This window comes from Antennarius striatus, chromosome 6, assembly GCF_040054535.1.
Source record: "Antennarius striatus isolate MH-2024 chromosome 6, ASM4005453v1, whole genome shotgun sequence".
In the NCBI taxonomy this organism is placed as follows: Eukaryota; Metazoa; Chordata; class Actinopteri; order Lophiiformes; family Antennariidae; genus Antennarius; species Antennarius striatus.
Window position 1 is genome coordinate 15,368,304 of NC_090781.1, and position 13,507 is coordinate 15,381,810.

Below are 13,507 nucleotides of genomic sequence, written 5' to 3' on the forward strand. Positions count from 1 at the left end.
AAGAGATACATGCATGCTCCCCCACACAGATATCACTGCATTTTGTTCCTTTTGGACACAAAACACCTCTAATGTTTCGTACCAAACTTCTTTGAATTGCCTTCAGTGATGCATTGGTGCATTCAGCATTACAAATATACTCTCGCTCTTGTCAGAAGCTCGAGTACTGATGTTGACATACCAGAACCAGCAGAATCCATTTATTTACTTTGGACAAACAAATGGCACTTTGGGTCCCAAAGATATGTATTGGAATCAGTCACTGTAAATAACTGCAATGACAAAACATCATCGATGCACTCCTCAGGACAATCCCAACACAAAGTATCTCGATCCCCTCTTCCTGAAATGCTAGAATGATGCACGACGGGGACGTGATCCCAACACCAGTGCCAGTAGCATCAGACTATCAGTGTAAAACTAAGTATGTCTCATTCTTCATCTATATGATATAAACTTTGTAAAGGGTTAGTAGTTTTCTGGGCAATTCTAAGTTAAGTGTTTGAATATTAATAATTTGTCATAATTTTAATAAAATGTAATAAAAAATGTGCAAATGACACCCCTCTGCATACATGTGCCAATCTATAATGTGTCTTTTAAAAGCTGAAAGGTGGAGTGGAAAAGAATTGAGACCTCTTTTTTAGGATATTCTTCTCGGAAAGTTACAACGGAAACACCGGCTCCTCGCTGGAGATAATTAGAAGAGCCTCTGGGAGCTGTAGGCTGAGTTTGGAAACCTTGTCTGCTTGGTGGGTTTTTTGAGGAAACTTAAACAGCTCGTTTTTGAGAAGAACATCCTGGAAGAACCTTCAGTAACTCACGAGGAGTTCCTGGATGAGTTCTTTTTCAATGAACAAGGAGAAAGCTTCCATCAGTGTTCCTGTTTTTGTTGTGTCCTGAACTCATTCTGATAAAATGTGATCCAGCTTTTTTTCCCCCCAACATCTTAAAAATGATGTCAAAATACCTGAAAAATACTGTAATTTGTGTAAGAATACATCCATGCAGTGTCAACAACAACAAAACCGCTATAGTAAAATAATATTACTACTTGTACTACTATTATTGTTACTTCTAACAGATGGAGGGATGGGCGGACAGACAGATAGATAGACAGATAGGACAGATACTTTGTTACTACCGATGATGACAATGATAAAAATCTAAACTGATACAGTCTAATCATCATCAAGCATGGAATTGGTCTCAATTCCCTGAAAAGGCATGCAGTTCCTCTCCCTCTGTTTTGCTGCCAGCACCCTTTTGAATGAGATGCTCTGAAATACTCGTTTACACTGACTGCACTGAGGTGCTCTCACTCCAAACTGCTTGCATACGCTGTCTGTTCGCAGTCTGCTCTATCCTGTGTGCCAACATCCTGTCAGCTTTATCCCCTAACTGAAAATACGCCCTCTGAGTCAGAAAAGTTAAAAGCATTATTCAAGGGGTCTGCTTTGTGTAACTCCTGCAGCTTGCATAAGAGGCTAAACTTAAAGAGGATGGTGTCTTACCATCCTAGAAAAATGTATCAAGCTGGGTAAAAAGGATCAGGTTTTTCTGTGCCTCCGGCGTTCACACCTGGAGGAGTGTTCCCGAAAACCACTCAGAAAACAACAGAGAGCACGGATCATTCTCTTGAAAATCCAAGACCTTGACATTTAACAAAACCTTTAACAACTTAATATTGATGCTCATAAAATGTGAAAGAAGTGGCAATGCAGAAATTATATTGGACTGGAGAAGAAAACTGGGAAGATTTAAAGAAAGAGAAGTCATTCGGTATACAGTGTAGAATGAAGTACAATTTTGATTGTTTTTTCTGTTTTATTTGATGAAGTTATTCATTGGTTGCTTCCCTGCAGAAATTCACATGAAATTCCAAATGACAAAACAAACTTTTCATCACATGATGTGCATATAGACTTTCTAATTTCTTAAGATCTTGTCATGGCCTAGGCAAGCATTTATCTGCCCAGCTGAAGTAACGCAACAGATTATCACCATGAGCACATTTCATTAGAGCTGCATCACAGGGAATGATGAAATCCCTTCCCAAGTAGAACACTCACCAGTCAGATACTACAGTCTCTTTGTGAATGTTACAACCCCAATTTTGACTTTGTCAATATTCAATTCACCAGGATTCTCACTCTTCGTGCTTAGTGAATCCATGTGAGCCAATAAGTAATACAAAAAAGATAAACCAACAGAATAGTGAACACACCATTCTGCCACAGTTACTAATTAAATCTTGATCATGCTCAAAAGGAACATACAAATATTTGTGAAGCATATCTACAGTGAAATCTCACATGAAGTAGTGATTTATCAACATCAATTGTGGAGCTTGTAGTTTAATTTTTCTGACCATTCTAGAAAGGAGTTGATTGAACTCATGTGAGCTGTGACGCTGTAGTCTGTCAGGTGTTGCATTATGTGGCTTCTCTTACTCTGTCCACCATGTGGTCTGAGTGGACGAGTGCATTATTTTACATGGACCATCTCCTGTGGTCACACATTAATGGAGAAGATCAGGGTTTTTTTGTTTGTTTGTTTGTTTGTTTGTTTTTATTAGGTGGTAGTGTTGAATTATTTTTACCTTTATTAGATATTTGAGAGACTGAAACAGCATGAAAGTCCAGTCCAAAAATTTACCACATAATTGAATGAGGACATTTGTGAAACATCATTGTCAAAAGCTGCATTTTGATCTTTCCAAACTGCTTTTGATGGTGCAGTAGCTTCCATTAAGAATCTGCTTGCATGCCAGCACACAAAGTCCCATAATCTGGTCTAAATAGTGCAAAGTGTACATACCCAGGAAATTGAAGTATTACGGTCTGATGAGTTGTCTTTCATCCCCATTACATCAGGTTGTGGGAATCACTGAAACGATTGCTCTACATAGTCACGTAACATTTCACAGCATCCCTGCCACCGATGCACAAAAATCAAAGTCTATTTCTGCCTTTGTCATTCCAAAGATTTCAGGGCTTTCCTTATTGGATTCTGGTACACTATTCCTCTCCCAACAGTTCACAGATGTCCATTTGAAGAATTTCAAGGTGGTTCATGCAGCTCCTAAATCCAAAATTTAAGTACATTTTCAGAAATCCAGCATTATGCTGAGGGAACAGCTTTTGAGTGGGGTAGAAGATGGGATTGAAAATAATAATATTAAAAAAAGAGAGATGACCATTCTAAAAATAAAGAACTTCCTGCTTGCCAACTTGTAAGGTGTTACTTATTCTATGGTAAAATTTTACTACAGCTGAGGAAGTTAAGAGTGATTTTAATGATTGCTTTGTTTCTTCCTTGAGATTACTGTGACAAACTCGGTGATGCTCAGCATTTCCATATAAGTCACTGTCATCTATGTTTATCTGTCACCCCAGACAAAGGGATTTCACAGCTAAAAATCCTAAACATTGTTGAGATTTTGTTATGCCAAATAATTTTTATTGACTTTGCTTTGGTTTCACGTTGCAGTTCTTGGGAGTGACCCAGTGAACTACTTCTCAAGGAACTTCAGACTTGTATTTAAAACATTAAAAAAAACAACAACAACAACAATCCTGCACATGTAATATTATGCTCTATTCTAGAACTCCCAAGGCAGTCATTTTGACTGCTTTCAAAATTTGAAATGTCATAACTTGGTTTAAAAAAACCTATGTACCACTAGGACCCTAACTTTTCCTAAATGTGTGTTTGATCATTAAAATTTCAAAACACAAGAGATCGGAGTATTACTACCTAGAAGTACCATAGGCAGTCATTTTGACTGCTTGGACATTATTTGTATATAATTTGGATAATCAGTAAAAATGTTTAAGAATAAATTGGTGGAAGAAGTAAAAACACATCAGGACACTAAATTAAAACTATAACGATTGAGTGTTTTATTTATTTAATTGACACAACATAGTTTCTCTGCAATTACACATCTAAATTCAAACTTTGAAAACAAAAACAAATGTGTCCTGCTTCAAAATAGGTTGCTGTCATCATTAGACCTTAACAATGAAAATTATTAACTATTATGAACATCCTAAAATGCTTCGATGGCTACCAGCCAGCTGGAAACACTGATGTTACAACGCCAAGATGGTTTGCTTATGGCTCCCAATCACTCACAGTCAACACAGGTAACCTGTACCTTCCATCTGCAACTCCCTCTACCTGTTGACATTTGACACAAATACCTTTGCTTTATTTTTCTTACAAATTCACTTGGCGCTGCCTTCTCCTCTCCATCTTCTGCTGTTCCAACCAGGGCCCTCACACCAGCATTTTGCTTTCGTGTGTCCTGAGCGAAGTTCCTTTGCGAGTCGCATTATGAGGTCCTCTGTGACATCATCTCATTCATGCATTTATTGAACAGGAACGAAGCATGGCAACCAGGTTAAGAATATTATGAAACACCACCAGTATTATCAAACCGTCAATATTATGAAACACAGCCAATGGCCATCTTCATGTAGCAGCTTTCACTGGGTACACCATTTGATCAAGCACAACTACTCCAATCTTGGTTCAGTTGTAGTAGGTAACGGTGTAGAAGTGGCCTCTTCTGATGTTGACAGTTGTGTGGATTGTGATTAGAATGAAGACATTTTTCCTTGGTTAGCATTGATGGACTGTTAGGGTTGCACTGTCACATTTCAGCACCTCTTCAGTGTGCAGGGCCTTTTGCTCCTCTACAGATGAAGGAATCTCTCATCTACTCTAATTTACTGGACCAACCAGGCTGGTTTTCTGGGCCTTTAGTGCCTTGGAAAGTTCAAGAGAAGTAAAGAAGTTATCAGTGGTGATCTTTTCCCACTCAACACAGGTTTCCTGCATTGACCGAATGATTGTGAGTCATGAGCAGAACAACTTGGCGTTGTAACATCAGCGTCTCCAGCTGGCTGGTAGCCGTCACAGCATTGTTGAATGTTCATAATAGTTAACAACTTTCCTTGTTAAGGTCTAATGATGACAGCAACCTATTTTGAACCAGGATACATTTGTTTTTGCTTTTTTGCACAGACATACATTTGGTTTCATTTTACAGATCGAATTTGGATGGGCAATTTCAGAGAAGTTATGTTGTGTCAATTAAATAAAAAAATTAATCATGATAGTTTTAATTCAGTGTCCTGATGCATTTTTTACCTATTCCACCAATTTTTTTCTTGTATATTTTAATGATAATCCAAATTATATACAAATAATGTCCATGCAGTCAAAATGACTGCCTCTGGTAGTTCTAGTAGTTGCAGAATCCTGGTACACCGAGTGTTAATGATGTAAAGAATGAATCTTTATTACATCAAATCTACCATATGTGATAGGGATTTTCTTTCAAGATTTGTTTCAAAGTACTTGAACACATAAGTATTTGCCAGAAAGAAACAAAAAACCTTAATTGTTCATAGTATCTGACTTATAAAATTATGTTGGAAGGAAACAAAATCCAATTAAGAATAAATACAAAGCCTGTTGGTAATTATACGCTTCATACGCTGGAAACATCTGCTTCATAGAATTTCTTTGATATTTATAACAAACACTAGCAGCTCTCATGACAGTTGCTTGTCTAGTTAGTAAAAAAAAAAAAGTCCTTGATGCTTGCATACAGTTGATCTATAACATCAAAAGTACTGAACAGCTCTCTCTGTTGGTGATAAACAGCCACATAAAAGTGGGAACTCCACTAATGGATGTAATCATTTGGCAGCATTTGGCAGACAGGTGACTACTGAAAATATCTGAAATTCCAATCCAGACTCAGAACCCAACTGTTTGTATGAGACAGTATTTGACAAGAGTATATCCTTCATTTTCATAATTGTGTGATGGGACAGAATTTACATCAAGCTCATTCACATTTTTCTTATGGCTCAACAGTGACTGATATATTATTAGTAATAATGAAATAAATGTGCTTCCACAGTTCAGGTGCATCAGATGCGGATTTTACTGCTGAGAATAATGCAGACAGTTATTTTTGGCAGAGATAAAATGGAAGTCATATTGGATCAGATGAGAAATGATTAAACGCCCCATTTCAGTCTCACAACTTTGTTACTTCAATTGTACGCTGAGTGATCCTCACGATGAAATTCCATGTCATCAAAGTCTTGGCTAAACACAGATAGATGGTCCTGCATATGAATTAGTTTCCTTCACCTGCAGGGAAGGCAGATCAAAACCTTCCATATGCTATAATAATACTTAAATGGATGAAAACCTGTACAAATGCTACAGAGTGGCTCACAGAAATACAGTGTCTGTGGCAGCAAATCAAGGCATGGCTTTTATCTGGGACACCAACCATCAGCTCTTGTTTCAATTACAACAGCATTGATAAAAAGTACTCAAAATAACGAAATATTTAAATTAATCCAAATAGCATCTATTCATATGGCACAAGGAGGTATTAGGTGGAGAATGGAAACAAAAGAACACAAGGACTGGAAATACATCCATTATCCGTATAATTTGCAAAAAATATATCCTCAAAAGATGAAATATTCTGCATTGAAGGTTATTTTAATGACATGTTGCCTCAGTGTGCGAGCCACAAAAACAGACATCTGGAATATTCTTGGTTTATACACATTTTTATTGATCAATAACCTTTCACTCGAGAAAGATGGGATGAGTGTTGCAGCTGTTACTCGAGATGTTCAATCGTCAACGGTGTTGAGAAAAAAGTGGCAAAAGTCAAAGCTAATTGGAAGATTCACACATCCTTCTCAGCAAATGTGGTTTGTTTCTGTGTTTTTCTCAAACGTTGGAAATAATCTCGGGGGAATGCTACTGAATGTAATGAACGTGGTGCACACAAATCAAAGCACCTTAAGGAATCAGGTGTGTGAGTCAATATGTGACAGTATACAGTGCGCCCCCGCGCATTCGTGCATCAACGCTCGCGACTTCACTTCATCACGGATTTTTGGTAGGCAGTCACGTGATACCATATGTGCATTCTATTGGCTGATGGCATTCGTAAGTGCGCTATGTTCTGTGAGTCTTGGACTTACGTGAGACACAAAAGTGGTTTAAACAGTCGATAATAGTGTGGGAAAAGGTAATACAGATAGAAGGTGGTTTAATATCAGTATGGGGAGGGTTCACAAACGCTTAAATTAACGTAAATAATAAGATAAATAGTTTGTCGTTCTATCACGGAATTTGTTAATCGCATGTGGTTCCTAGAATGCATTATAGGGCGCACTGTAGTTTCCTCACAGATACACAGGTGCTGAGCAACTTATTTTGGCAAACTTCAACAAATGTGGTTAAAAATGTCCACAACACGACTACTTGAACAGCGTATGTTAAATTGCATTGCTTCTCACAAAGTGAGAAAGAAAATGAAAGTGCAGTTAAAAAAATTGTGTTAGGTCATCATGCAACACAATGCGAACAAGCCAAATGAGATTTTACCACTTTGTTTTTGCTGCAAATAACTGACTTAATAACAGGGTAATAGATAACCACATACAAGCTGCCCATAGCTGCAAATATCCAGACATTACAAGACAACTGTTTGTGGTCCCCATTAAAAGTATAGTTCAAAGCAGATTGTTACTGTGTGCTAATTACAGTATTTTTATAGGTACAATGGCCCAGAGTGCAAATTAACAAAGATGGATAGTCTTAAGTATCTGAATAACAAGTATTGATAATTATCATAGTCTCACTGTATCTTTGACACAATTGAGTTTAGTTGTTTAAAACAATAACACACAAACCAAGCGAACTGTTCTCAAAAATATGGATCATCCTAAATATTCTCATTTTCTGTCTTACTTTAATTATGTTCCTTCTGCCACAGTCTCCGGTCATATGTTTCAGATGACATGCCAAATTCAACAGAGCCTATAAATGGCTGCTGGCTAGCAGAGGATAGGCTCGGCAGGGTTTTAGGTTTTAGTATCTAGCTGCTGGTTGGGTTGGAATCTTCCCAAATGGAGCAATCTGTAGTAAATGGGGTTACACAGAATCGAAGGTTGCAGATGGTGCTTGAAAGCACAACAGCTCACAATGTTTTTTCCCCCTCCATTTAGAAAAAGACTTGAACACAAACAGTGGACTTGGATAGTCTGCAAGGTTAATAATTTGAGATGAAGGTGATTGCTAACACTTAGTTTAACGGTGGAATCCAGTCTTTATCCTGGTCACTCTGGAGACAATCGCCATCTAATAACAGTAGTCTATCTCCTCATTGGCTAAGACAATAGCTGTTCTGCAAGGGATGTAGACCTGAGGGAAAAAGACAAAGACAGACAAAGGAAGAAAAGTGAGATGACAATTGAAGATGAATGACATTAAGCAGATCATCAATGTTGAAGGTTCCTAAATCTGAGTTTACGCTTTTTCAGCAGTCATCCATGGAGGCAATTGCTTGTGCCTTGATGTGATTACTTCTCACAATCACAGCAGACATGCCTGAATGAAGAGGAGGAGGAGGGAAATGACAAAGGCAGAGGATGGGGTGTGTACTTAGAGAAATTCAGATCTGAGTGGAAAAATAACTCCTCGCTGAAGACAGTACACAAACACCACCGCCTTGATCAAAAAGGCCCACCAAGGTTAAGTATAATGAAATTGTGACAGATTTTCGGCTTACCGGAGACCCCTAGGTGGTACTTGAGTCGGCGGGTTTGTAGAAGGAGAGTCACAACTGCATATTAATATAGCATTCAAAGCTTCTTAAGCTTCTTCAAAGCTTCTTGTCCGTTTACACAAGTGCTGTCCAAAATTATCAGAAATGAGTGGGAACATTTTTTTTTAAATTCTGTTCTGGAATACTCCAATAAATGCTACAATGGTATGGTTTATTATATCTGTGTGTTCATTTTGCATCAACTTGGGATTCTTTGAAGATACACTCTGCTAGTAGGCAAAAACTGAGTCAAGAGTCTCCTGAGTGTTCGTGGCTGTGGAAAACATGTCAGCAAAAAAAAATAAAAAAACCCTAAATACACTATGTGATAAATGCCTAGAAATTGCGGATTGTCGGATTCCTCATATAGCATAAGTGGTGCAAAGACATCTTCGAGAGGCTGATAGTTTGTGGTGGTGTAGCTAATACAGTCTTTTGGTCAGGTCTTTTGATATTCAGTGTCGTTTGAAGGCAACGAGCTATTTTGCACCATTAGTCATTTCAGATTTATGCCAAAGGAAAAGCTCAGCAGATATAAATGATGCTATATTTCCCAACAGAAAAGTGAAAAAGAGAGCAGTGCTGTAAACAATTCAATCACCACCTGAACTCTTCAAGCCGCCCCTCGGCATCAGTGGATCTGAGCTCGCTGTGGATGTGTTTCTTTGGCAACAGTTAGTCATCAAGGGAGTCGGGCAGCCCAGCGCTGAAACACTGACGTAGACATTGGTGACTAATTAAACAGTCACAGTGGGAGAGTGTCCATGCAGAAGCACCACAGAGAGAAGGGAAGGCAGAATTAATCGCTGCACCTGTTCAGACAAAAGCTACCACTGTGACTAGCCTGGAATATGTCAACAGCTTTTATTTCAACCATATAGCTAGTTATTGCGACAAATCGGTAAATAAAGATCAGCAATAAGTTCTGTAATAGAAGGAAGACTAATGAACTTATTACTACTTGCAATGCGGGGGGTATTAAGTAGATGCCTTTAAATACCCATTAGAGCTCATAATTCAGGCCACACCCAACCATAAATTGGATGACAGATACACTTTGATAAACTACGTTGAGCTACAACAAAATAACCCATGGAAACAGAGCCACAATGTTTCCTCTTCATCACTCCCCATCTCCTGGTGCCTGAGGTGGTTCTTCCACAGGGGATTTCTATGTGATGTATTCATGGATGCTCCTTGTTTCATCTTGGATCATGGATCTGATGCTTACTAATCCTCACTCTCTTTGTTTGATTGCCTGTAGAGTCTCAAGATGCTGGACATTGAATGGAACCTTCTCTGCATTTTGAGGATTATTCACATCTTGGTGACATCAGCAACACTTCTCTCCTCCAATGGATAGTTTACCATCACAGCTGAGTAGCTGATGATTATTAGGGTATACATTATACACACACACACACACACTGGCTTGGACTTCACTGAACTTGGACTTCATTCCTATTAAAGCCTCTCAGTATCTCAGTACTTTGATTTTGGCATACAGCTCATGAAAACCCAAAATTCTTATCTCAAAAAATTAGCATTTCATCAAAAGGTGCCTTACATGAGCTATTAACCTGATCATCTGAATCAACAAATTAACTCTAAATACCTGCAAAAGATTCCAGAGGCTTTTAAAAACTCCCAGCCTGGTCCATTACTCAAAACCACAATCATGGGTAAGACTGCCGACCAGACTGCTGTCCAGAAGGCCATCATTGACACCCTCAAGCAAGAGGGTAAGACACAAAGACATTTCTGAGTGAATAGGCTGTTCCCAGAGTGCCGTATCGAGGCACCTCAGTGGGAAGTCTGTGGGAAGGAAAAAGTGTGGCAGAAAACTCTGCACAACCAGAAGAGGTGACCGGACCCTGAGAAAGATTGTGGAGAAGGGCCGATTCCAGACCTTAGGGGACCTATGGAAGCAGTGGACTGAGTCTGGAGTAGAAACAGCCACAGCCACCGTGCACAGGCGTGTGCAGGAAATGGGCTACAGGTGCCGCATTCCCTGGGTCAAGCCACTTTTGAATCAGAAACAGCGGCAGAAGCTCCTGACCTGGGCTACAGAGAAGCAGCACTGGACCGTTGCTCATTGGTTCAAAGTAGTTTTTTCAGATGAAAGCAAAATTTGCTTGTCATTCAGAAATCAAGGTGCCAGAGGCTGGAGTAAGAAAGGAAAGGAAATGCCAAGATGCCTGAAGTCCAGGGTCAAGTACCCACAGTCAGTGATGGTCTGGGGGGCCATGTCAGCTGCTGGTATTGGTCCAGTATGTTTTATCGAGGGCAGGGTCAATGCAGCTAGCTATCAGGAGATTTTGGAGCACTTCATGATTCCATCTGCTGAAAAGCTTTATGGTGATGAAGAATTCATTTTTCAGCACGACCTGGCACCTGCTCACAGTGCCAAAACCACTGGTAAATGGTTTACTGACCATGGTATTACTGTGCTCAATTGGCCTGCCAACTCTTCTGACCTGAACCCCATCGAGAATCTGTGGGATATTGTGAAGAAGAAGTTGAGAGACACCAGACCCAACACTGTGGATGAGCTTAAGGCTGCTATCGAAGCATCCTGGGCCTCCATAACACCTCAGCAGTGCCACAGGCTGATGCCAGGCTGATTGCCTCCATGCCACGCTGCACTCATTTCTGCAAAAGGATTCCCGACCAAGAATTGAGTGCATAACTGAACATAATTATTTGACGGTTAACTTCATTTGTATTAAAAACACTTTTTTTTATTGGTCGAATGAAATATGAACATTTTTTGAGTTAGGGACTTTTGGTTTTTCTTTACTTTTTTGCCGAAATCATCAATATTAAAACAATAAAAGGCTTGAATTACTTCAGTTGTGTGTAATGAATCTAAAATTTATGAAAAGCTAATGTTTATCTGTACATTACAGAAAATAATTAACTTTATTACAATATGCTAATTTTTTGACAAGGACCTGTATAATGCCATTGTAGATCGGGGGCACTGGTTAGTGGCCCATGGGAACCCCTTTGACATTATGGGGAAAAATTTGGCTTATTGTTAACTTCTGTTAGACATTTTGATAAGGCTGGAACAGTAGAACTACCCGGGTCCTACTGCTGCAGAGTGGCTGTAACATACAGACTGTTACTTACACTTCCAAGTTCAGTACTGTGGCTTACAACATGCACAAAAGGTAGAAGTCCAAAAAAGAAAAATTAACTATGAAGTCTGAAAGATGAATGGACAGGAAATAATGAATATATTCTACTTGCATTAAGCGTTACAAGGATGATTTTTGTTCCAGGTTATCAAATGTAGTAATACAATTTATTATTATTACACCGTTATGAAGCCAAACTAGGAAGATATTTTGATGGGAAAGTTCGAGGTAAGGACATGGAAAACAAATAATACTAAAAATAGTTCTAAGCTCAGGATGAATGATCCACATAGATATTTCCTCGTTACTTCACAGCACAACAAGAATTCAGTGCCTTGTATAGATTTAGAAGCCGTAGGCTGCTAAACTGCTTTTGGACAATACAAAATAGAAATGGTCTTGGAACAAAAAACGAATCATAAGGTCAGGAGTTCATAGAACCAACTGGAAACTTTTGACAACTTCAGGCTTGGAGAGCAGCTTTCTAGTCAAAAACCCTTGTTGGTCTGAAATGTCACTGGAGGTTAAAAAGTGTGCAGACACCAAGTCTCTACAGACAGAACCTACTGATCTGTAAGCAAATATGACACTGAAATAGAAGCATAGATTTTCTCCCCTGAATTTTGGAGATTGTCTGTGTAACATTTAAATATGGGTTGTGATATTCAACTTAAGCTACAAATTTTGAGTTTTGATCTTAAGTGATTATTAATTTCCGCTCAACTCAAACAATGATCCTTTCTTGGGTGTTTTATGGTCAGCAAGAACTTAGTTCACACTGCAAATGAAGAATAAGCATTTATTTCTCCGTTTCCATTAGTGTAGGGGTATCTGATGGTTAGTGCGGTTTTGTACCCCACTGTGTAGGCATACTGCTTCATACTATTGCAGTCCTTGGATACCAGAATCCTTTCATCAGTAGACATTCTTTGATATGGCTGGAAATGTTTTTGACTGGTCACCATATTAGTGTACAGGGGCTTGAATTTCAGGAGTCTGAAATAACTGTCATTGTTCTTCTTGGGCTCATTGACCACAGGATGTTCGAAGTGTTACTGAGTCATTTTGTCACTTGCTTTCTACAGTTAACTCTGTGATGGACAATAACAAGGCTTAGACAAATTATAACGGATGTGAATATTGTATGTAAAAATCTCAAAGGGTCATCTCTTTCCTAACAGATATGTAAATTTCTGTTAGGAAAAAGACATACATTCTATGATGAAAACACATTCTATGATGTTTTCAAAGCTTTACAGGATGGAGCAATTGTAGGGCCAGTGAATCGTTTTCTTCATCACCATTGAGGGACCTGATAACTGGATCCTGAATGTTGGATTGAGTTCAGCAGGGAAACACTGGCTGGTAAATACGTCAATCCAATGCCTTCATAAATATAAATTCATTTTAGGTTTTCTGCCTACCCTTACCTCTTGTGGAGTAAAGGTAGGTAGCACGAAAACAAGAAAACACAGAAAGCAAGAAAACAGAAAATATATAATACAATGATACAATAATCCAATACTGAAGTAAAGAAAAAACAACACAAACTGCTATTGTGTCAACACTGATTTGCGTTCTGGTCAATAATGCTGGTTTAGCTACATCTGACAGTCTATAGCTTATGCTTGGTAAGATCTCAGACAAATGTTGATCAATCCGGTTGATTGACACGGCTATTGGAGCATCGGAGACAGTAGAG

At 38.8% G+C, this 13,507-nt stretch overlaps 1 protein-coding gene across 1 annotated transcript in view; it reads right to left on the reverse strand.

The window, feature by feature from the left end:
* Positions 1–6,590: 6,590 nt before the first annotated feature.
* The window catches only part of gbe1b (glucan (1,4-alpha-), branching enzyme 1b), a 99,082-nt gene continuing 92,165 nt past the window's right edge, over positions 6,591–13,507 (reverse strand). The window contains exon 16 of the mRNA XM_068317731.1: positions 6,591–8,259. Coding sequence (XP_068173832.1) covers positions 8,197–8,259 — 63 coding nt within the window. The 3' untranslated portion in view covers positions 6,591–8,196. The remainder of the gene's footprint in view (positions 8,260–13,507) is intronic.